Source organism: Gambusia affinis, linkage group LG11, assembly GCF_019740435.1.
Source record: "Gambusia affinis linkage group LG11, SWU_Gaff_1.0, whole genome shotgun sequence".
NCBI classification, from domain to species: domain Eukaryota; kingdom Metazoa; phylum Chordata; class Actinopteri; order Cyprinodontiformes; family Poeciliidae; genus Gambusia; species Gambusia affinis.
This window is the reverse complement of record NC_057878.1, coordinates 18622046-18643903: the sequence shown is the minus strand read 5'-3', so window position 1 is coordinate 18643903 and position 21858 is coordinate 18622046. Positions and strand designations below refer to the sequence as shown.

The 21858-nt window shown below is 35.9% G+C and overlaps 1 protein-coding gene and 1 long non-coding RNA gene across 2 annotated transcripts in view; one reads left to right on the top strand and one right to left on the bottom strand.

Moving 5' to 3' along the window:
• Positions 1-21858, bottom strand: part of LOC122839317 (general transcription factor IIF subunit 2-like) — a 56148-nt gene that overhangs the window by 5427 nt on the left and 28863 nt on the right. The window contains exon 5 of the mRNA XM_044130774.1: positions 788-869. Within this exon, the coding sequence (XP_043986709.1) occupies positions 788-869 (82 nt within the window). The remainder of the gene's footprint in view (positions 1-787; positions 870-21858) is intronic.
• Positions 2910-4654, top strand: LOC122839320. Its single transcript, XR_006372029.1, has 2 exons — positions 2910-3080; positions 4029-4654. It is a non-coding gene; the product is annotated as an uncharacterized LOC122839320 (long non-coding RNA).

The following is a 21858-nucleotide window of genomic DNA, read 5'->3' as shown; positions in this document are numbered from 1 at the left end:
CATCCGAACTGAACGTCACTGATACTGGAAAAATATCCTTATTCTGCGCCCTGATACGCTCAAGAGGGAAGAAAAACAACAACCACGACGGACTATAATAAGGAGTTATTAATATGCTGCTCCGGTCGGACAACTTCAAATGTGTAAGCTATGCTCGACCGTTAGCATCCATGTTTACTTCCCAAACACTGAGCACTTCTTCTTTTCATGGCGGTTGGCAAAACACTGAGAACGCTGTTGCGCCCTCTACTGCGCATGCGGGACACTTTCAGGTCATTTGCCGGTTCAGACTACAGAACACATACAGGTGGCATATGTGTGGCAGTGTGAACGGCCCGACAAAAAAAAAAAAAAAAAAATGGAATTGGACCACTTTAGGCTGCAATGTGAACGCAGCCCAAATTAAAGGAGAGACAGTCAATTTCAAGTTTAAAAAAAATAATAATTAAGACAATAAAAGCGATTAAGACTGTTACTCTTGTAATCATAATGTCCTGTTGGACATTTATTTTTTTATGTCTTGGCAGAAATGGACTTCCGTAGCAGAGCAGAACCAAAGAAAAATGGGTTTCCGCTTTTAGTTAGGTAGAAAACATTGCAACGGTGTTTATTTTCTGCTTGTTTTTATATTTTCTCCAATGGTTTAATTAGCTCTTCAGTTGAACATATGCAGTTATTACTTGCAGAAAATGGTTTAAAATGATACATTTATTTATTTCCACTCTGTACTAAACGTAAATGATGCGTGTCAAAACCCAGAGAGCCAATAGCTTGGAGCTTCACTGACCTCTTGACCTTCATGTAGCTGTCGGAGACGACAGGCCGGCACTCGGCTCTGTGTACCACCGTCCCCTCCAGACTGACTTCATCTGCAACACAAACTGTGACTCAGCCGCCTCATCGTGATTCACACACAGATGCACTCACTCTGTTATGGAAATGATACAGAAAAGTTTTGGGAATGATAAAAAGCATGAATTTATCAATCTCATTCTCTGCTGTGAGACACGGTGTCCTGCAGGGTTCAATCTTAGGCTCTGTTTTACTTTTATATGTTCTCATAACTCATAAGAGTTATAAGTTATTGAACCAGGTTCCTTCCTGGTTCTTTTTATTGGCTTATAACCATACAAATGTTCGAAACTTTTGTTTCACCAACTCACCAACATTTTAAGTTGTACAGTGAACTCTGGGATTAGAAACTACAGCCTTAAAACCCTGAAACCTACTCTAAAAACATTTATAGCAACATATTTAACATGCTTTGCTGTAATATACGATGTCCCGCAAGGTTCACTTTTGGGGTTTATTTTATTTTTATATCTTTTATTATTGGATTTAGCTCCTGCAACAGCCTGGGCCCTCTAGGGTGACCCCACCTCTCACCCAGAACACAGCTGGAGATAGGAACCAGCAACCCTCCCGACCCCAATGGGGACAAGGGTGAACAGAAAATGGATGGATGGATGGATGGATGGATTTAGCTCCTTCTTGTTTCTTTTTATTGTTTTTTTTAACCATACATATGGTCAAAACTTTAAATAACTTTAAATAACCAAAATTTTCAACATTTCAATTTTTTTAATTTTTACAGTGAACTTAGATTAGAAACTACAAACTTAAAACTTTGGACCTCCTCTAAAAGATTTACATCAACACATTTTAATAACGCAAAGATTTTAATACCTCAACAATCACAGTAAGAACTATCTGCTCCCACTACAGATGATGACATCTATGGTTTCCCGTATGTCTGCTCCTTGGGATTCAGCCAATCAGAACCAAGGAAAGTGAATGGTGCTCCTGATTGGCTGCCAACAACATGTCAAGTAGCATTGCACCTTTGTACTTCATTTTTCCAATCTGTTTTCTTTCAAATATTTTAGACATCCATTATGAAATGGTCTGGAAGTAGGTAAATTTTCCATGAATAATTTGAGTTGCATTACACAAGAAGGAGGTGGAAGTTTCACTGTATCCATGAATACTCTGTTTTTAGATGCTGATTTTAAAATGTCTTTGTATTAATTAGTGAATTAGAATATTCTTACTCTAATAAAATGATCATGCTTTTATTGGAAAGTAAAATAAGTCAAAAAAATGCTTTTTCAGAGGCACATAGACCATTTTATGTGCTTTAAATTCCTCAACTTTTGATTTCTGTAAAAGTCATGTTCCTTGCCTTGTACTAAGAAAAGTATAAAAAACAAAACCATGTTTTGTTTTGTAAATAAATGAATCCATCCACAGGCTGTATTGAAAGCAGTTTAGTCTGTTTTTGATGCTTGGGTGAGGAGCTTTTAGAGATTAAAGCTAAATGTTGGAGTGAGTTCCCCGAGGAAATCAGACCAGCAGTCAGTGAGCTTCAATAAATCACTCCATGTTGATTTAAGAGTTTTAACCTGTGTTAACGACACCTGATTTTGTCTTCCTGCTTTGGAAAATTGCTTTACACATAAACTTACACACTGAAAAAAGAGAATGGAGCTCCTACTTTTTAAAGAATAGTTAATTTGTTACATACAATAAATTAAGTTGGTCAAACTTACAGTATTTACGTTTGATTAGCATGACAACTTAATAAGCTTAAAATCATTAATTCTATTAAATTCCAGGAAGATACAACCACAACGTATTAAAGACAAAAAAAACTAAAATCTAAATTTTTTTGTTTACATTTAGTGAATACGGAAGAGGATTAGGGCCACTGAAAAAAAAAAAATTATGGCCCAGAAAAAAAAAAAAATCTCAGAATTTTCATGTAAAAAAAAATAAATAAATAAATAAAAAAAAAAATTCAGCGTCCCAGAAAAAAAAAAAAAAAAATCCGTGGCCCAGAAAAAAAAAAAAATCATCGTCCCATAAAAAAAAAAAAAAAAAAATTCAGCGTCCCATAAAAAAAAAAAAAATCTCAGAAACCAGAATTCTGACTGATGGGCGCCAACAAGCAAACAGCTTCAGAAGACGCGAGTTGTGACGGTCGGACAGCTAACGTTCTGAAGAAAATGAGTTATTTAAGTGAATTTTTACGTGCAAGAGGAGTACCCGAAGCTGCGATAGCAGTAATGGAAGAACAAAAGGTGAGTAAATTAAATGAGATAGTTTGGTGTCTAAAGCCGAACAGTTATGGCTAGTAGTTAGCATGTTTGTTAGCTCACGCGGTTATAGGAATAAACTGATTTACAATATTAAATCACACAGATAAGGATGTAACAGCTGTTGATTGCTGGAATTGTGATGTTTGGTGCGTTTATTTTATTGTTCTGTTTGAATGTTTTACAATGAAACTAATGTTAGCTGAATGTCAGCCACCAAGATGTCTGCTGTGTTAAACCATAACTTTTAGTTCAGTGGAGGACAGAAATTATAGTATAAAGTGACATAAACGTTTATATATGCAAATATTCAAAAGGAAAATGTATGACTTGCACCGATCTGCGGCTGGCTGTAGATCTGATCGTTGGATTTGTTCACCATATTTGCCAACACCAATTACTGTGCTAATATGCAAATATCTGTGCTATTTTATCTACGTATATCGTATGTTTGTGTTATGGTGTTGGAAAACGTTACATTATGAGAATCACAAAATCATTTTCCTGCACTGTGATGTGTCATCTCAGGACTGAAATTACATCTCAGTCCCTGAATTAAACTATCAGCACATTTATTGGACAGGTGTGGAAATGGTAGGCTTCATTTAACTAAATCAAAGTTAATGTGATGTTTAATTTTTGTAATAAAAAAGGAAATGCTAATATTTTCTTGTGACTTTTTATGCATGATACCTTTTACCTTAAATACACTGTATATTTATGAATCTGTGTTTCTATACTTACATGCTAACCAATCCAGTCCTTCCTCTTTTTCAGTAAAATAGAGGATTGAACATTTACTGCTGCGATTATTGTAATTCTCCCCAAAACAGTAAATCGCTTCAAGCAGGGACCGACGAATACAATGTAAAGGTAACTTTAAAGTTGATTTGCAGTGTAAATAATCGTCCTTTCTCATCTGTTTGTGTGCAGATTGACTCTGATGTCATAGCAACACTGGAAAATTATGGAGATGGAATTGCTGTTTTCAACTTCTGCTAAAGCAAAAAACTGTCCAAAAAAGGCCTTCTGCTGAAACGGTTCCCTTCTTAAAGTGAAAGAAGCTACAAAATGTCAGATTTGGATGATATCATTAGGCTTTACTTCAGACTGTCTTTAAGTAACAAAGAAATCCTCCATATTTTAGCGCACAGTCATCATACTATATTAAGTAACCGAACTCTTAAAAGAATTTGCAGAAGACTTGGGCTGTTTAGAAGAAAGAATCAGTCCGACCTTGAAGAAGTGCTGGCCTTTGTCCAACAACAAATAATGACTAATGGACAAATGCAAGGTTATCGGTGGCTACATCTTCGTGCAGTTCAACATGGATTTGTGGTGTCACAAGACACTGTGAGACATTTAATCAAATTGTTTGACCCAGAAGGTGTGGAACTGAGACGAGCACGACGGTTGAGAAGACGTCAGTACAATTGCAGAGGACCAAATGCACTCTGGCACATGGATGGTTACGATAAACTAAAACCTTATGGCATTGCTATCAGTGGCTGTATAGATGGTTTTAGCCGACATGTTTTATGGATGGAGGCTTATACCACAAATAATGACCCCAAATTGATTGCAAGTTACTATTTGAAAACAGTTTTATTCGTCAACGGATGTCCAGAGAGGATACGTGCCGACAGAGGCACAGAAAACATTTGTGTTGAACAAATGCAGATATTTCTCTAAAACCACACAGACAGTTTTGCAGGGGACAAAAGTTTCCTTTACGGAAGAAGTACATCCAACCAGCGCATAGAAGGCTGGTGGTCGACCCTCCGCAAACAAAGTGCACAGTTTTGGATGAACTTATTTCAAACCTTTCTGGATGATGGTCACTTTACAGGAGACTTTTTGGATAAAAGCCTTATCCAATTCTGCTTTCTTAATCTTATTCAGGTAAAAGTGTTTACTGGTTCACTGTTATGTTTTTGTTTTAAACAGTATTAAAAGCAAATCTTATGGTATGTTTACTAGAAATAATAAAAGCTCTTCTTTTATATATTTTATCAGTATACATAACAGCACCTCCTCGGCACATAAGCATCAAGCAACTAAGCTTTTATGCAAAATGGTTGAAGTTACTTGGGAATCTTTTCCCCTACACTTCCTTGGTTATAGTTTCAGAAATTAGTTTTATCCATTAATTAATAATTTTACAATATATCGGGGAATCATTTCACATGCAAAATAAAATGTTTTGGAATTGCTATTTTGTTCTTGTTGCTTGGTTTTAATTAGAGGTCGCTGTCCATATCTGCTGATTAATATGTGCCTCATCTTTAGCAAAAGCTACTATTAGATATTCAGTTTCATACATTTATACTGTGTTGTTTTAATGCAGGATGACCTTGATGATGTTGTGAACACATGGAACTCGCACAAAATCCGGGCAAGTGGAGGTGCAGTATCGGGTCGACCAGTGGTGATGTACTCATTTCCAGAGCTGCACAGGGCTGAAGATAGACTCAAACCTGTTTCTATGGATGAGGTCACTGTGTGTATGGAAGAGTGTACACCAAAAGGCCAATATCCCTGTGATGAAACAGTCTTTGAACTTTGTTGTCTGCTTATGGTAGAAAACAACTGGGAGGCCCCAAGAGATCCACTTATTGCTGCTGATTTGTATATAAGATTAAGAAAAGAAATACTTCAAAGTATTTAGCCACTTTCAGTGCGCATAAAGATAATTCAAAAAGTGCTGCTGTTTATTCTCGATCATGCCATTTGGTGGTTTTTGCAATGTCTGATAGGTGCCCTCTAAACAGGTCTTCCTGCACTGCATTTAATTAAAGACATATTGTGTGCAAGCAAACATAACATTTTTGACATCATTCTGCCAGAACATGAAAGTTTATTGCTGTCATAATTTAATTGTATAATTTTGATTTGACCTGACATTTGTCTTTAAGCTGTTATTGTGCTAATTATAGTAAAACATAGTTGTTGTTTTTTTTACATGTTTTCATTTCCCAATCCATAGTTTGTTTTGCTGTCACACTGTCATTTAAAGGAGCAATGCTGATGCAAAGTTAATTATTGTTCTATGATAATCAGGTATGTACCAAATGTAAAACCTTTTAAATGGGTATGCATTATGATTAATGTAAGATGTTTTATTTTTCAAACACAATGCTGTTCTTTTAAACTAAAGATATTGACAATATATAGTTGAGATGTGAACAAAATGGCAGCACAGCAAAAAGGATGTCATAAATTGAACATGTGGAAACCAGTTCTCTGAAATAGATTGATTGCATAGTACAGTTGATTAATGTAAAAATAATAATTATTAAAAAGTCATATGCAATTTTTTTCTCACTGTCTGATGTTATAAGACAAAACCTGTCCTATTTTTTAAGGTTTTATTTGCTCTTCCTTTGAGAGTTATCAGACAGGAAAGCCAGTAATGAGAGAAATGAAGCTACACAGCACATATCATCAGTCCAGGGCTTTAACTGTGATGTCCATGTTCAGGACTGAGGCCTCCATACATGGGTTGTGCTTTTTCACCACTCCACACCAACGTTTCTTGTTTTAAGTTAGTTAGAATTAGCAAAATTGTATTCGCTAAATTCCAAAAAACATAATGAGAATTTTTTTGGAGTTTTTGTAACTTTCTTCAAATTGAGCAGTTTTTATATTTTTAGTAATTATCAGGGATTACTGTATTTTAATGCATTTAGACTATTAACTTTTAGACCTGCTCAAATGGAGAATGAGCTGAACATATTGAAAACCATACCAGAAAAGTATTGGGAAAAAGTAACATTTTATTAGCAAAACATTTTTTTGGTAATCCCAATAATATGGCCATTACAGTGACCCAACTTGTAAAACAAACTTTCAGATTGAATATAACCTTGTGCTATACATCTGTAACTTAGTATAGAAGATCATGAACACTGTTGATCTCATGGTATCAAAAATAACATGCAGAGATAGAACAAGTGCTAATTGTTGATATAGTACACATACAAAAAATCCATAACTTGTCGACAACAAGGAGATTTGTACATGTGTTAGGTCAATGCCTCATTTTAGAACATGACAATTTTGCTTGAGGGTGATCAAATAACCTCAGCTTTTGCACTGCATTGTATATTTTCAATTTATAACATTAGGAACGAGCAGATTTCTTCAAAAACATACTGAAATAATCACATAGCTTGATTGATAGATGAACAGCACATATGCTTAGAATCATTGACAGTTATAAAATAAAGGAAAATGTTGAAAAATGTTTTCTATAACTTTCAATTGTACATTTATATTCAACAGCAATACAAAAGACTAACACCTCCTTAACAGATGCATGGTGTGAAGAAAATAAACATTTTCAGTTTTCAGACATGAAAAATTCTTAATGAACTGATCCATCTTCACCATTTTCAAGTGTTAAAACATTGTATAAAATTTTCAATATAAATTTGTTTCTTGGTTTATTCCACATCTATTCAAGACCCAATTACTAAATAACAAATTAATTTATAAGTCTTACTCCTTACCAAGAGTATGTGACTTAACTAAACTGTCACTTAATATGTGTTCCATTTAAGAAACTAAATGCTAATTTTGTTATAACTTTATGTCTCTAGCTTTATTTTTCTTCTTAGAAAATAACCTTACAGATAGAAACCTTACAGAAGGTTACAGAACAGTTGAACATGTTAGATTTGGTCAAGATGCCCTTGGATGTAGTAATAAACTGTTTTGTTTTTTTATTTGTTTTGTGGCAACTTTATTATATAATGTGAAACTAGGGAGAATAAAAGAAACTTTAATATTTTCAGCTAAAACTGAGCTACCAACAGAAGTGGGTAACTTCCATCAATTGTTTTTAAACGAGTATAATTTCTTTCAGTTCAAAATACATATTTTATATGTCTCTTTGTAGTTCTGCTCTACTCTGACTGAACATTTCAAAAGTAGTGCATTGCACTCTGAATCAAACAATGTCCATTACCCAGACATTGCTTTCAAGAACTGCGTTGAATTCAGAGCGAAAATCTGGGAAGTTTTCATAGCTGTCTGCTATTTGCAGAGTACTTCCACATGTGTGTCCTACTGGTCTTCTTGTGAACTCTGTCATATCTTGAAATTCCACCATTATACGGTTTGTTACAATGAGATCAGATCCAGTGACAAATCTCATAAATTTCTGAAGCTTAATGTCATCCAGCTCTCTTATGAATCTTTTGAGATGATTCTCTACTTCCTTTTGCTTTGGAGTTAAATCTACAGCAAATTTCAGCAGCCGACAGACTTTTTTTGAAGTTGGTTGCAGATCTGAGAACAGCTTGGTCAATGCCTCTGGGCTGAGGGACAGATGTGGGGAGATGATCTCCCTCCAGCAGTCAATGACAAACATCGGCTTTTGGACGAGCTCTTTGTGAGCTATTTCATCAAGGACTGAAGGAAGACTTTCAGGAGTGATTCTTTTTCTACAGCCATAATTGTCAAGAACTTCTAAGATCATCAAGGTCAACAGCAGAAAAATTCTTAACTGCCTCCCTCAAAACTTCACATTCTTGGCTGCTCACAAACTGTAGAAAATGTACTTTAAGATCGCTGTAAACATTATTGAAAAGCACTTGTTCAAGAAAAGGGATTGCAATTTTATTTGGGAAATACTGACAGTCTTGGTAACCTTTCAAAAGGATTCGTCCAACTGCCTTCCATTTCTCAGCTGGAAAGTCATGGCGGATGAATGGCACTTTCACTGTAGTACCCAGGGTGCATCGCTCATAGAATTCATTCCAGAAGCAAGTAAGAACATCTCTCAGTATCCCTGAGCCAGTGCCTGCTTCTTCTGTGTTGTCTGGAAGTATGCGCTTTACATTCAGTGTTTTTCTCATAATCTCTTCATCAGAGAAAGCAGTAATAAGGTCATGTAAAGTGTCAGCATAACGTACAGTGATCATTATTGCATCTTCTGGATTTGCTGGATCGGGGGGAACAACATAACTCTCATAGATTAATGTGTCATCTGTATCTTCCTCAGTATCAAGAATGGGACCAAAAGTAATTTCTGAATCATCAAAAAGTTCTGAACTATGTTGGACTTCAACAGAATTACTCCTCACTTCCACCACCTGCAATGGATTAAATTCACTGCTACTGCTTTCCAAGACAAATACAACTTCAGATGTGTCACTGTTATCTTTTTCTGGATCTTTTGGTTTTGTTGCAATGTAGAAGCGTAACATTGACAGTCTCGCTGCTTCATACATTTTGCCAATAGTCAGTCCGGTGTCTTGAGTAATGGGGCTCTGTTTAAAGTCCCAAACATCAAACTCAAAATCTGTTTCAGGTCCCTTAGGAGATGTGCCATCAGGAAAAAAAAGGGTCTTTCCTTCTTGAAGAATATCTTTTAATCCAGAATCAGAGGCCATTTTAATTTTTCTAGTGCCACCTCCCTGCTTTGCTCTCACCTGTTTGGTAGTTTTTCCATCACTATGTATCCATCCAATCTCAACATTTTGTGTTCCTTTTGGTTTCTTGTTCTGTCTTGTACTTTCATGTGTCGTGGTCTCCTGTGGACTTTCGTTTCTGTTCTTCATTTTCTCACGAAGCCTTTGAAGAAGTCCTTGTTTTCTTTTGGACAATGGCTGTTTGCTTTTGCAGTAGTTGAAAACAGCAATTCTGTCTCCATACGAAGGCAAGTAGTTTTCAAGTGTTGCATCGTCCATAAGAGATATGACATCAGAGTCAATCTGCACACAAACAGATGAGAAAGGACGATTATTTACACTGCAAATCAACTTTAAAGTTACCTTTACATTGTATCCTTCGGTCCCTGCTTGGAGTGATTTACTGTTTTGGGGAGAATTACAATAATCGCAGCAGTAAATGTTCAATCCTCTATTTTACTGAAAAAGAGGAAGGACTGGATTGGTTAGCATGTAAGTATAGAAACACAGATTCATAAATATACAGTGTGTTTAAGGTAAAAGGTATCATGCATAAAAAGTCACAAGAAAATATTAACATTTCCTTTTTTATTACAAAAATTAAACATCACATTAACTTTGATTTAGTTAAATGAAGCCTACCATTTCCACACCTGTCCAATAAATGTGCTGATAGTTTAATTCAGGGACTGAGATGTAATTTCAGTCCTGAGATGACACATCACAGTGCAGGAAAATGATTTTGTGATTCTCATAATGTAACGTTTTCCAACACCATAACACAAACATACGATATACGTAGATAAAATAGCACAGATATTTGCATATTAGCACAGTAATTGGTGTTGGCAAATATGGTGAACAAATCCAACGATCAGATCTACAGCCAGCCGCAGATCGGTGCAAGTCATACATTTTCCTTTTGAATATTTGCATATATAAACGTTTATGTCACTTTATACTATAATTTCTGTCCTCCACTGAACTAAAAGTTACGGTTTAACACAGCAGACATCTTGGTGGCTGACATTCAGCTAACATTAGTTTCATTGTAAAACATTCAAACAGAACAATAAAATAAACGCACCAAACATCACAATTCCAGCAATCAACAGCTGTTACATCCTTATCTGTGTGATTTAATATTGTAAATCAGTTTATTCCTATAACCGCGTGAGCTAACAAACATGCTAACTACTAGCCATAACTGTTCGGCTTTAGACACCAAACTATCTCATTTAATTTACTCACCTTTTGTTCTTCCATTACTGCTATCGCAGCTTCGGGTACTCCTCTTGCACGTAAAAATTCACTTAAATAACTCATTTTCTTCAGAACGTTAGCTGTCCGACCGTCACAACTCGCGTCTTCTGAAGCTGTTTGCTTGTTGGCGCCCATCAGTCAGAATTCTGGTTTCTGAGATTTTTTTTTTTTTATGGGACGCTGAATTTTTTTTTTTTTTTTTTCTGGGACGATGATTTTTCTTTTTTTTTTTTCTGGGCCCACAGTTTTTTTTTTTTTTTACTGGGACGCTGAATTTTTTTTTTTTTTTTTTGGGACGCTGAATTTTTTTTTTTTTTTTTTTTTTTTTTTTTTTACATGAAAATTCTGAGATTTTTTTTTTTTTCTGGGCCATAATTTTTTTTTTTTCAGTGGCCCTAATCCTCTTCCGTAAGTGAAGGAGGAAGTTACACTCTTGTCTTCTTTAGAGGTTTTTGTGTTCTCAGTTCTTGGTGTAGCGCCCCCACAGGCGAGGAGGGGAACAGTTACTCAAAAAAAAAAAAAAGATTGCAAAAAAATATTAGTATTTCAATGTATAAAAGGAAAAAATGATCACCGACATCCTCTTCATGAAGCTGTCTTACCAAAAACAGTATCTTCAGTCAGAGGCTTCTTCAAATTTGCTGTTATACTGCAGCAGGAGATCATTCCTGCCAAAAGCCATCTCCAGCTACAATAAGTCTTAGAAGAATTTAAATTAATATGAATTACAACAACATTTAATTTCCCTTTGGGATCAATAAAGTATTTAGAATTTTAATAAACCCCAAATCAAACCTTTTCGGTGCTCAAGCTGGTGTTTGTGCATGAGATAATTCAAATACCAAAACTATCCATAGACGGAACCATTTTCTGCCTTTTAATTTCAAAATGACCAAGTTTGCAGTTGAATACCCCGCATGAACGCTCAATATTTATCCACTGCAAAAGGATGAGGTCATTGTTGTTCCCAGCTTTGAACCAGTAATCGTTCAAACAAGCTCTAATAAAACCATCAAAACCCACATCCTGACATTTACTGTCACATCTGAATCACCTTGAAAAATGAAACCTTTTCCACGCTGTGCTTTTGTGAAGGTGCTCTGGCCGATTATCCAACCGTTCAGCCCACAAGGTGCCTCTTCTGCTCCTCTCAGATCATCATTTTTCATTTCTAGCTTTCAATAAACCGGCCAGGAAACAGTGACGTCCAGTTGGTGAGTGTCGGCGTTTCTTTGGCAACTGCTTTGCCTATTGTGCATTGTAGGAGGATTTGGCATAATTTTTTAAAGTCTGTTATGTGGACAAATAAAGGGCACAAAAAGCCCAGAAATTTCACATTCAGCATCTGATAAAAGCAGAAGAGAAACGAGTCTCTGGCTCAAATTGCACCACTAAGGAGAGAGACTGGGTGTTAAAAAACTCTCCCGCATCTTCATCTGTGATTTCCTGATTGATCAATCTGTTCCGTCTTCTCATTTCCTTTCCTCTTTTTGTTTTTCTGTGTTTGTTTTAACCTCTCCTGCTTAAAACACATGGGCGAAAAGACATTTCTGCCCCTCAGTCGTCAGCCAAAGGGATGTCTGATGACGGCAGCTGCTGCGCCGCGGCGTCTCTTGTTGCCTGGATGATGCGGCGCATTGTCCACATAACAACAAGGCAGCGTATCACTGCTGCTCAGGCACTTATTGCTTTACAGATGTCCTCCCACATGTCAAAACAGCGTAAAAAAAATATTTGTGGTTGCACGTTGGCCCGACAAGCATCAGCAGATCCACTGTTGACCCGATTCACTCTGTATACAAATGTGAGAACAAGTTAAATATATTCACTCCACTGCTCAAGAAAACACTTCTGTGCTTGGAAATGTTTCAGTGATAAAATGGTGATAATAGTTTCTACGTTTAAAAAGGGTTTCCATGGTAGTAATAAAAATAGTAACAGCAATAATAGTTATAAGACGTCAGACAAGAAATAACTCTGTAAGATTTTTTTTACCTCGCTATCGTCAGTAACTGAATAAAGACTAATTTCAAACAGTTTAACACAAGTCATACGGTTTAAACTTCTTGAACTCTATTCAATTATATTGTCACTTTGTAGACAATTGTCGTTCTTTTCTGAGCATGATAAAGCTATGAGTGCTAACCATGAACATCGCTAATATGAACTATCAGGAGCTTAAATAGAAACTATTTTGTCTTGAAACATTGAAAACATTAGTAAAACTTTTTAACAGTTCCCTCACACAGTGTGACGTTGCCTCTGCTCCTAATAAAATGACTTATTGCAACAGAATGTCTGTACTTCTAATAAACTCAATTTCAGTGGCTAATCTTGCTGTTGAATGTTTAAAATATTTCTTCAAAACAAACTTTAATTTGCCTAATACAATGTTTAAAGATGTAGGCAAACGTTTATAAATATGCATGCAGAGACATTGCGGAAGCATGGAAATGGTTCAAAACATGCTTACATCATCTGCATTTGAATTTCCCTTTGGAGGACAAAGAAATAGGATCCCTTCAAGCTGATGTAATTTAGCTGCAATTATTGTTCTCGAAGAAAGTCACATACTTGACAGCCCATGAATAAGTACATCAGATACTGACACAAACACAAGAAAATTATCAGAGTAAAACTGTGCAACATGTTTGTTTTTTCCCCACTGTTGAAGAAAATGGTGAGCTTGATTAGAGATTGATGCTTTGTGTTTGTTTCCTTTGATTGCTGAAAACATTTCTTCTTAAAAGCTGAAAAATTTGCAAAGAAGAAAAAAAGAACCAATTTTATGTTTTTGGGACTCAGAGTCTCTGAAAATTACTTGATATAATACAGATACATATACATATAACGAAGGTGCTCAGCGTTAATACAGGAAAAAAAGCAGATGCTTTGGCCTCAGTCACCATAGTAACCACCTGCCAGCATGTGTAGCACAACATTTCGTCGACCGCCCGCAGGACTCTCTTAAGGCAGCAAACACTTTGCAGTACATGTCAGTGATCTCACTAATGTTCATCTTTGCCTTTTTCCCCACAAATGGATGCAATTATGTGCAATTATTGGCTGGCAAGTGGCAGAGCTAGAAAAAAACAAAAAAAAACAACAACAAAAAACCCAACCCACACACATGAGGAACATGTATGGACAGATGCAGCAAACGTCTTCCCCCTTCCTGATGCACAAAGTTACAGACAGCAGGTCAAGGAGACGAGATCCGCTTCCCTGGTTTCCATTCAACCTGGTTTTCCAAAGCTTTACATGTATTTTGCATCCAGGAGAAAATGTTCTTTCTGAACACAAAGAAAGAAACAAGAGAAAAGACAGAGCACAGCCAAGAGTAGCTCAAGGCTTCTGCGTGTGGGAGGGACACTCGAGACAAACTGTTGACTGGATTCAAATTGAAACTCTTAAATACTACATCAATGTTGTGGTCAACACCTTCAGCAGACATCCAATATCCTAATTCTCCTACGCACTTATCATTCAGGATTTCATAAAGCTCTCTTGCTTTGTTGCCGGTGCAGAAACTGGGACTTTGGTGAGATCAAACACAGCAACCCTCAGCAAAAAGAGTCAACATGAATGATTCATTGGTTATTTCGTTTTCCTAGATTTTTTTATATTTGTATTCCTTCTTCCTCCCGCCAAGATTACATTAATGCATAAAGAGGACCAACGAGAAAGAAATGACATACAATGGAAAAAGGCGCTTTTTCACAATTTTTGCTATACCAATAAAATCCCACACTTTTATTATGATTTTGTCCAATAGATCAGGGCTATTCAAATCCAATCCTGCATGCTTTTGATGTGTTCACATTACGTAACTATTATGCAAAATTCCCATTTTACACGTATTTGTCCTTTGGGTCCCATTTGGGTCTCAACTGCTTCTAAAAACAGTCCAAGCGCTTAAAAAAAACACAAAACAGTTTTTTGGTGATAACTTAATGTTTTTTATGTCCGGAAAATGAGTTGTTTCAAAAACCTCCTGACTGTTAAGAGCAGGGGCACTGTGCCGTTACCTAGCAACCCCAGAAACCCAGCCCCGTTACCTAGCAACCCGAGCGGAATTCCAGCAAATTTCGGCTCCTTCTGAAAGGAGCTCAACATATTCAGAACTGACCGGATTAAAATCTTGTTTTCGAAGAATGATTTTGTGTAATAAATGCTACGGACATGTTTTGTATGTTCCATTTAGGGCTTATTTCTACCAGCTTTACAACTGTACAAGCCGATCTTATTGCCTGTTCTTTGAAAAACGGACCAACATCAGTCAAGATGTACAATAATAAAAATTTATTCACTACTGTCTAAAAAGTCACACATTCATTTCCTTTCAATTCACAATTATGTCCAACTCTGTGTCAATCTATCATGTTGACCAACGTGAAAACTTAAAAGTGGTACAAATATTTCTAATGGCATACTGGCTTAACAAACGCTTCATAGAAAAACTATAATGTAGATGTAATATTTAAAAATGCCTTTCATAACAAAACAACAAGTTGGCTTCTTTGAAAAATTCTTAAAACAAGTTTACATAAGTAGAAGTAATCATGGTGGAAATAAAACATGTTCTTGCTCTCAGTTATATTTTAAGCTATGGTACAGCATGCTTCATGTAATCAAACAGACTCATGACTTTTGAGTCTTAGTAATGAAAACCCACAGAGCTCTTTTGCAATCAAACACAGATTTGAGAACAGAAATCAAGGCAAAGCATTTAAAAATACTTGACCCCAAATATGAACTTGTGATTAAAGTGGAGTTGAAAAGTTTTCCAGCAGATTTAGAAGCTGCTCTTATTGTAAATACTGTCATATTTCAAAAGTTTAAACCAGAAAAAAAGAGGCAATTTGAGTTTTAAAAACATATGAACTGTTCTTTTTTGTTCAGTAGAAATTGAGATGCATTTGATGGCTTTTGAAAATATATTTGTTTGACAAAACAAGAGCAATAAAAAAGTGCTTCTTTATTGGGAACAGGACAACTACTCTATGGTAGAAATTATAAAGAAAAGTCACACCTTTTAAAAAGTTCAAGAAACAAGAAAGGCATAATCCATTTTAATCTGTAAAAACATTTCTATTAAGTGCACTCTGTAGAAATTTGGGAGCCATATCTGGTCTGGTTTTATAAAGTTTGGCCCCCATATGTAGTTTGTAGGCAATTCTGACTTTTGATATTATATGACAATATAAGTGCAGATTTCAAAATATTTATTTCCAGCCTTCCTGCTTTCACCAATCTATCATTTACTATAAATAAATGATTACAGAGTTGACATGTTAAATTGTCTTTAGCGTCTTATTTTAGCGTTATGCTCGACTGGCACAGTTACCACTATTAAAAACCACTGTCTCAATCTAAATATTCAAGAAAAAGATGATTCTCAACTTCAGAGATTTCCAAACAGGCCAAAATTTCCAAATCCAGCATTTACCACAGTATGATTGATGTAAAATTAAGTTATTTAGAGATGCTTAGTAAATGCAGAGGCAGCCATTTGTTAACATTTTGACAGTTTATTTGCTTTTATCTACACATTCTGGTACAACTGGCCCTTGAAAACATTGATCATCTTTATATGACCCAAAAACGTAAAGATTTAATAATAATATAATAAAACCCCCAAATATTTGCATTCCCATCTGTCAAAAGTACAGGTCTGTTTTAAATATGTATATAAAATGAATTTCTACTTTTAAGAAAAGTTTATTTATCATCTTGCGTGAGACAGGAAGCTTCACACTGTAGGTGGTTGAAATTGTTGTGAATTTAATATTCATTTAAGCGCTTTATGCCAGTAAAGTCACCTGCAAAGAGCAGAAACATCGACACCCTGTAAGTGTGTGGTTGGATACATTTTTAAAACCCAGTTAACTTTTCAACCCACGTTGTTGCACATACCTGCTTTCTGTCTGACGTTAACGAAAATAAAACCCCAACCAGCGGAGACACACGCCAGTTAATCCTCGTTAGGAAAAGATCAAGTGATTTGTGCTTTAAGTGACGCCTCAAATGTGACTCTGGACATCTTTTACCGCCGTGTTTGAGCTAATGACTGCAGACCTTATAAAGGGATTAAGGGTTCAACAGCAACACAAAGCTTCAGCCAAAGGGCATCGTGAGGCTTTATGAGATGGGAGGACCATTAACAGATTTCACTGAAGTCGTGGGCAGCAGCTTAAAAGGTCAAACACACTGTAAACGGCACAATTATCAGACAGAGCCGATGCACAGAGTCACAGCAGGCGGCTTGTCTTTTACAGACAAAGTGCAACTGGTGAAAAAATACAATCGATTTGAAATGAGCTGATAAAGTGCAGTTTATATCATATTTGGTATTAGAAAACCAAACAACTGAAATATATTCACAAGATATTCACCCTAGTAAAAGACATTTTAACATTTTAAAACAGTAACAGCGACCAATTCTCTTACAAAGGCCCCGAAAACCTGATCAAACTGCAAATATTCGAAACCTTACCAAGTATTTTCCTCTAGTTTCTAGTGCAAATATTTTAGCTAACTTACAGGTAACTTTTCAGCAAGATATAAAAGTTTGTTTAAAGTAAATAATTCCTTAATATTGTTTTGAAAAAGAAGATTATTTCCATGTCATGAGTGGAACAAAACATGTTACAGATTTTTAATTTTACGATATTATTGGAATATGAAAGGTAAAAAAAGAGGTTTTTATCTGTTGTAAACAGCTTTTACTCCCCTGCCAGTGCTGTGACTGTGAGCTGATTAAACGGAGATGGAAAAATGTTACAGAAGGACAAACATTAAAGCTTCTCTTAGGCTTCAGTGTTCAGACAAAACTCTAATATAAATAACACTTATACAACATTTTATCTTTTAGATAGTATTATATGAAAGATAAAAATGTGCTTTTTGAATCTTTTGAGAACATTGTTTTCCAAATATATCTTTGTTTAACCAGCCTGGTTCATGTGGCTTTTATATAAACATTATTAAATCCAAAGTAACATTTATTGCGTTATCTTTATGAACACATCTCCTTGGGTCTCTCAGCCTTTCACTGTAGATTTGTATTAAATCAGACAATGTTTCTTATAAATACATCCTACTTTTAATCGGCTCTTTCATCCACTCACATATTTCATTTGTCCTGACCTTCTTTTGTACCAAGTTCAGCTATTCAAATACATTTTCCCATTTCAGAAACAGAGCTGTGATTAGAGACAACAGAGAGGAATAAAAGCTCTCTGCGTTCAGATGATATTATGTCCAACATGGCTACATTTTCATTCAATGAATAATGGGAGGGTTATATTCTGTTTTTATTCAAGCACTAAAATTAAAACAGACGGAGAAAAGCAGAATGCAAAAAATTTAACCCTAAGTTCCTTTATAATTTGTATTTCTAAATAATTAAAGAAGCTGAATTCCTGTCTCTACAACATTAAACGCTGCTAAATTAACATTATATCAGCAGGACGTGATTTATTACAGACCAATAAAGAAGCAATCTGAGCCACAAATACAGTTAATTTGCATTTCTTAAAGAGCATAGAAGTGAAGGCAGCTGGAGAACAGAGAGGCGAACGCGAGGTCATCCACCCACTCGAGCCCATCTCTTACCTCCATCTGCTTCCAAGCCCTTTTCCTCAAAGCTGCGACCTCCCTAATGTTAAAACAACAAACAGCTCGCCGCCCACCAGGCCTCCCATCAGCCATCACTGTCTCCGACTGTCAGTCCCCGTTCGCGCTTCGCCACCACAACATATAGAGTCAGAACCATACGCGCTAATTTAATCATACAGCACTCACACTGCTCTTTAATTCAAGCAAAACTATCTTTTTTAAAAAAATTTTAAAACTCTGTACAGCATCTTTTAATCTGATTGCATAAGTAACCTTTTTCAGTGAGCCGAAGGCAGGTCACAGTCTCTGTTCTCATTTTCTCTGATTCTCCTATTTTTACCAAATAAAAAGGTTCAACCTGGTCACAACACTCCTGCCAATTTCTTGAGGGAATGTGTTTAAAATTCCTGTTTTAAAAAAATAATATTTTCCTGAGCTATCAGAACAGATGATATATTCTAGAGAATTGGCATTTTATTAAAGCAGAAACACAGGAACACACCATTACATATCGATGATAATACAGCATATATAACTCTTACCTAAATCTTAGCTGAACAACATGAACTTCTTTGTTTCAAGGTAACTTCTCAGTGGGGCAAACAGAAGTCAAAAATGGGGTACCCCAAGGTCCAACGCTGGGATCCCTCTCATTTAACATGCTCCCATTAGTTCAAGTTATAAGTAATAAGATTAGCTACTATATCTATGCAGATGATACCCAGCTCTACATTACAATGTGACAGAAAAATGTGTGGATGTGCCAAAACTTTCTCCAGCAGAACAGACACAAAACTGAAGTTATTATCTTTGGACCTAAAGAGGAACGATCCAGAGTCAGCGCACAGCTTCAGTTATTGCAGCTGAAAACTAGAGATCAGGGAGATATCTGGGAGTAGTGATGGACTCTGATCTGAACATGCAAAGCCTCATAAAGACAGTTACAAAGTCGGCCTTCTATCACCTGAAGAACATCTCCGGGATTAATAACAAATCTGGAACAAACAGCAACAGAGTCGAAATAGTGAGTTCATTTATATCTAGACTAAAAAACACCTGTTTGATTAAAATCAGCTAGAACACTGATTAATATTCTCGATTTTATATTTAGAAGAAGGCATTTGACAAGAGCAATGTTTATTGTTTGTCATGTGTTATGTGTTTATAGTGTAAAACTACCATTACTACATGTGTGATATACAAATAAATTTGACTTATACGTGACATACTAAACAGAAAATGTTAAAACACCAATATTTTAAAGGCGAATCTATCAAAAGATTCTCTAACTAGGAAAGTGGTGAGGCTGATAAAAATCAAGGGTGGACTTTTTCCTCATAAAGAAAAATCAATCTGTGTCATTGACACTTTTTACTCTGGGATTATTAAATTAAAATCTTGGCTGTACAAAAACAAATGTTGGTATAGGTCTATGGGTTAAGGAAGAAATGTTCATTACATTTTTTTGCAAAAAAGCATTCTTAGATAATGAAATTTTAGACTTCTCAGTTCTGCCTATTTTAAATCACTTCCAGAATGAGCTGTCACTTTAAATCCAAATAAGCTGCTGCTGGCCACGCCCCCCAACTCAACGTTTACACTCGCATGTGAAAATGGCTGCAAACAGATGTGCAACTATACAACTGTACATCTCTGCAAAGCAGAAGTAGAGCCTCCTGCACAACCAACAAGAATGCAGCAAGTGATCTCTGAATGGTAAATCACCAACAAAACACTTCTCTTTTCCAGCAGCCATTGTACAGCGTATACAACAGTAAAACTAGCTTACAAAACATGCTGGAGCTCAGCTTGGGTTGCCAGGTAACGGCACAATACCCATTGAAAATGACTCAACGGGGAAATTTTGGAAATGGCTCGTTTTCCAGACGCCAAAAAACATTAAGTTATTGACAAAAAAAGGCTGGTTGTTTTCTTAAGTACTTGGGCCGTTTCCAGAATCAGTTCAGACCCAAATGGAAACACAGAACCGTGCAATGTGTGAATTTTGCTTAATAAATCCTTTTTAAATAAACGGCTAACCGCTTCTTTTCCTACATGTGTTCTAATCTAATCGACTGAAGCTGTTTGAGCTAAATGAATAATCATTTTTTAATCAACTTTTCCTCACATAGAACATTTTAAAACTGACGCATTAGATTTGAGTGGTTTAGACGCAATTTCTTCCTGCTGATTTTAAGACACATTTAGCAATCTCACATCAAAGGCATGACTATGTTAAATAAAGATAAATCTTGATGTTAAATTGGACGAAAGTCTGAGCACTCCTGCCACATTTAAGATCACTTAAATGTCAGCACATTAAGTCACTAAATGTCGAGGAAAATGGTATTTTTTTCAAGACAAAATGGCACAAACACATTTCTCAAAATCCAAGTTTATAGGGGGAAAAAAAACGTACTTGTCCTTTAATTCAGTTTGCAGAAATATGTGAAAAGAAAGTAATTTCTTAGGTGGCTTTTGGTATTTGGGTTTGGGAAAATCTCTCAGAAACTGATTTCTCCTGCGTGAAATATTCTTTCAGCATCCATCCCCTGTTCTTTGGATCACTATCCTGCTGAAAGATTCACTTCTTCAGATCTTTAATCCGAGTAAAATTCCTCCACATTCATGTCTGAGGCATGCACACATTTTTAGCTCTTCGCTTAGCATTGAAGTCCCTTTGAAATCTGAACAGCTGATTATGGTTTACCATGCCTTTTGACGAGTTAATGATGCTACTGCTATAAAAAGCCACTGCTGTGCACATAATGACAGCAGCTCCGGGCTTATTGGATAAATTAGAATAATACAACTAAATTAAATAGCTGCTCTATAAATAACTAACTGTGTCCATGTGCATTCTGTTCTATAATTATTGAGATTCATGCAAGATTATGAATGCAGCCTCAGTTCTTCGCATTAAAGCCGATTATTCATAAAGTATCTCATATGAATGAAGATTATTCTTGAGACTACATTTGATTTCACACTTTATAATTAAAACATAAGGTAAATTGAACTCTTATGACAGATATATTGACAACACGGAAGCAATAAAGGAGGGGTCACATTGATTGGATCTCCAAATATAATTTTCCATTAGCGCTCATCCCTTCCGAGCCCAGAGGCTGCTTCATTAAGAAAATATAATGATTCCCCTTGTTAACTTTGTGGTGATTTGCCGACCTTTGTAGCCGTATTGCGCCCACTCGTTTTGATTTTAAACGAGGAAAAAAAAGCAGCATCCATATGCAACAAAGTAACCTTTGATGTGCAGCTAATGAAGAGGGAGCTGGTGGGCTGTTTACAAACTGCAACTGATTCAGGTCACTACTGTTTCATCTTGATTTTAAAAAATAACAGTAAATGTTTGTTTCTAATGAACATTTCAGTTCAGAGCATGATTCAACGTAAAAGTTGAACAGACGAGTTCTGACACCCAGTATAAATAGCATGCTTTATTC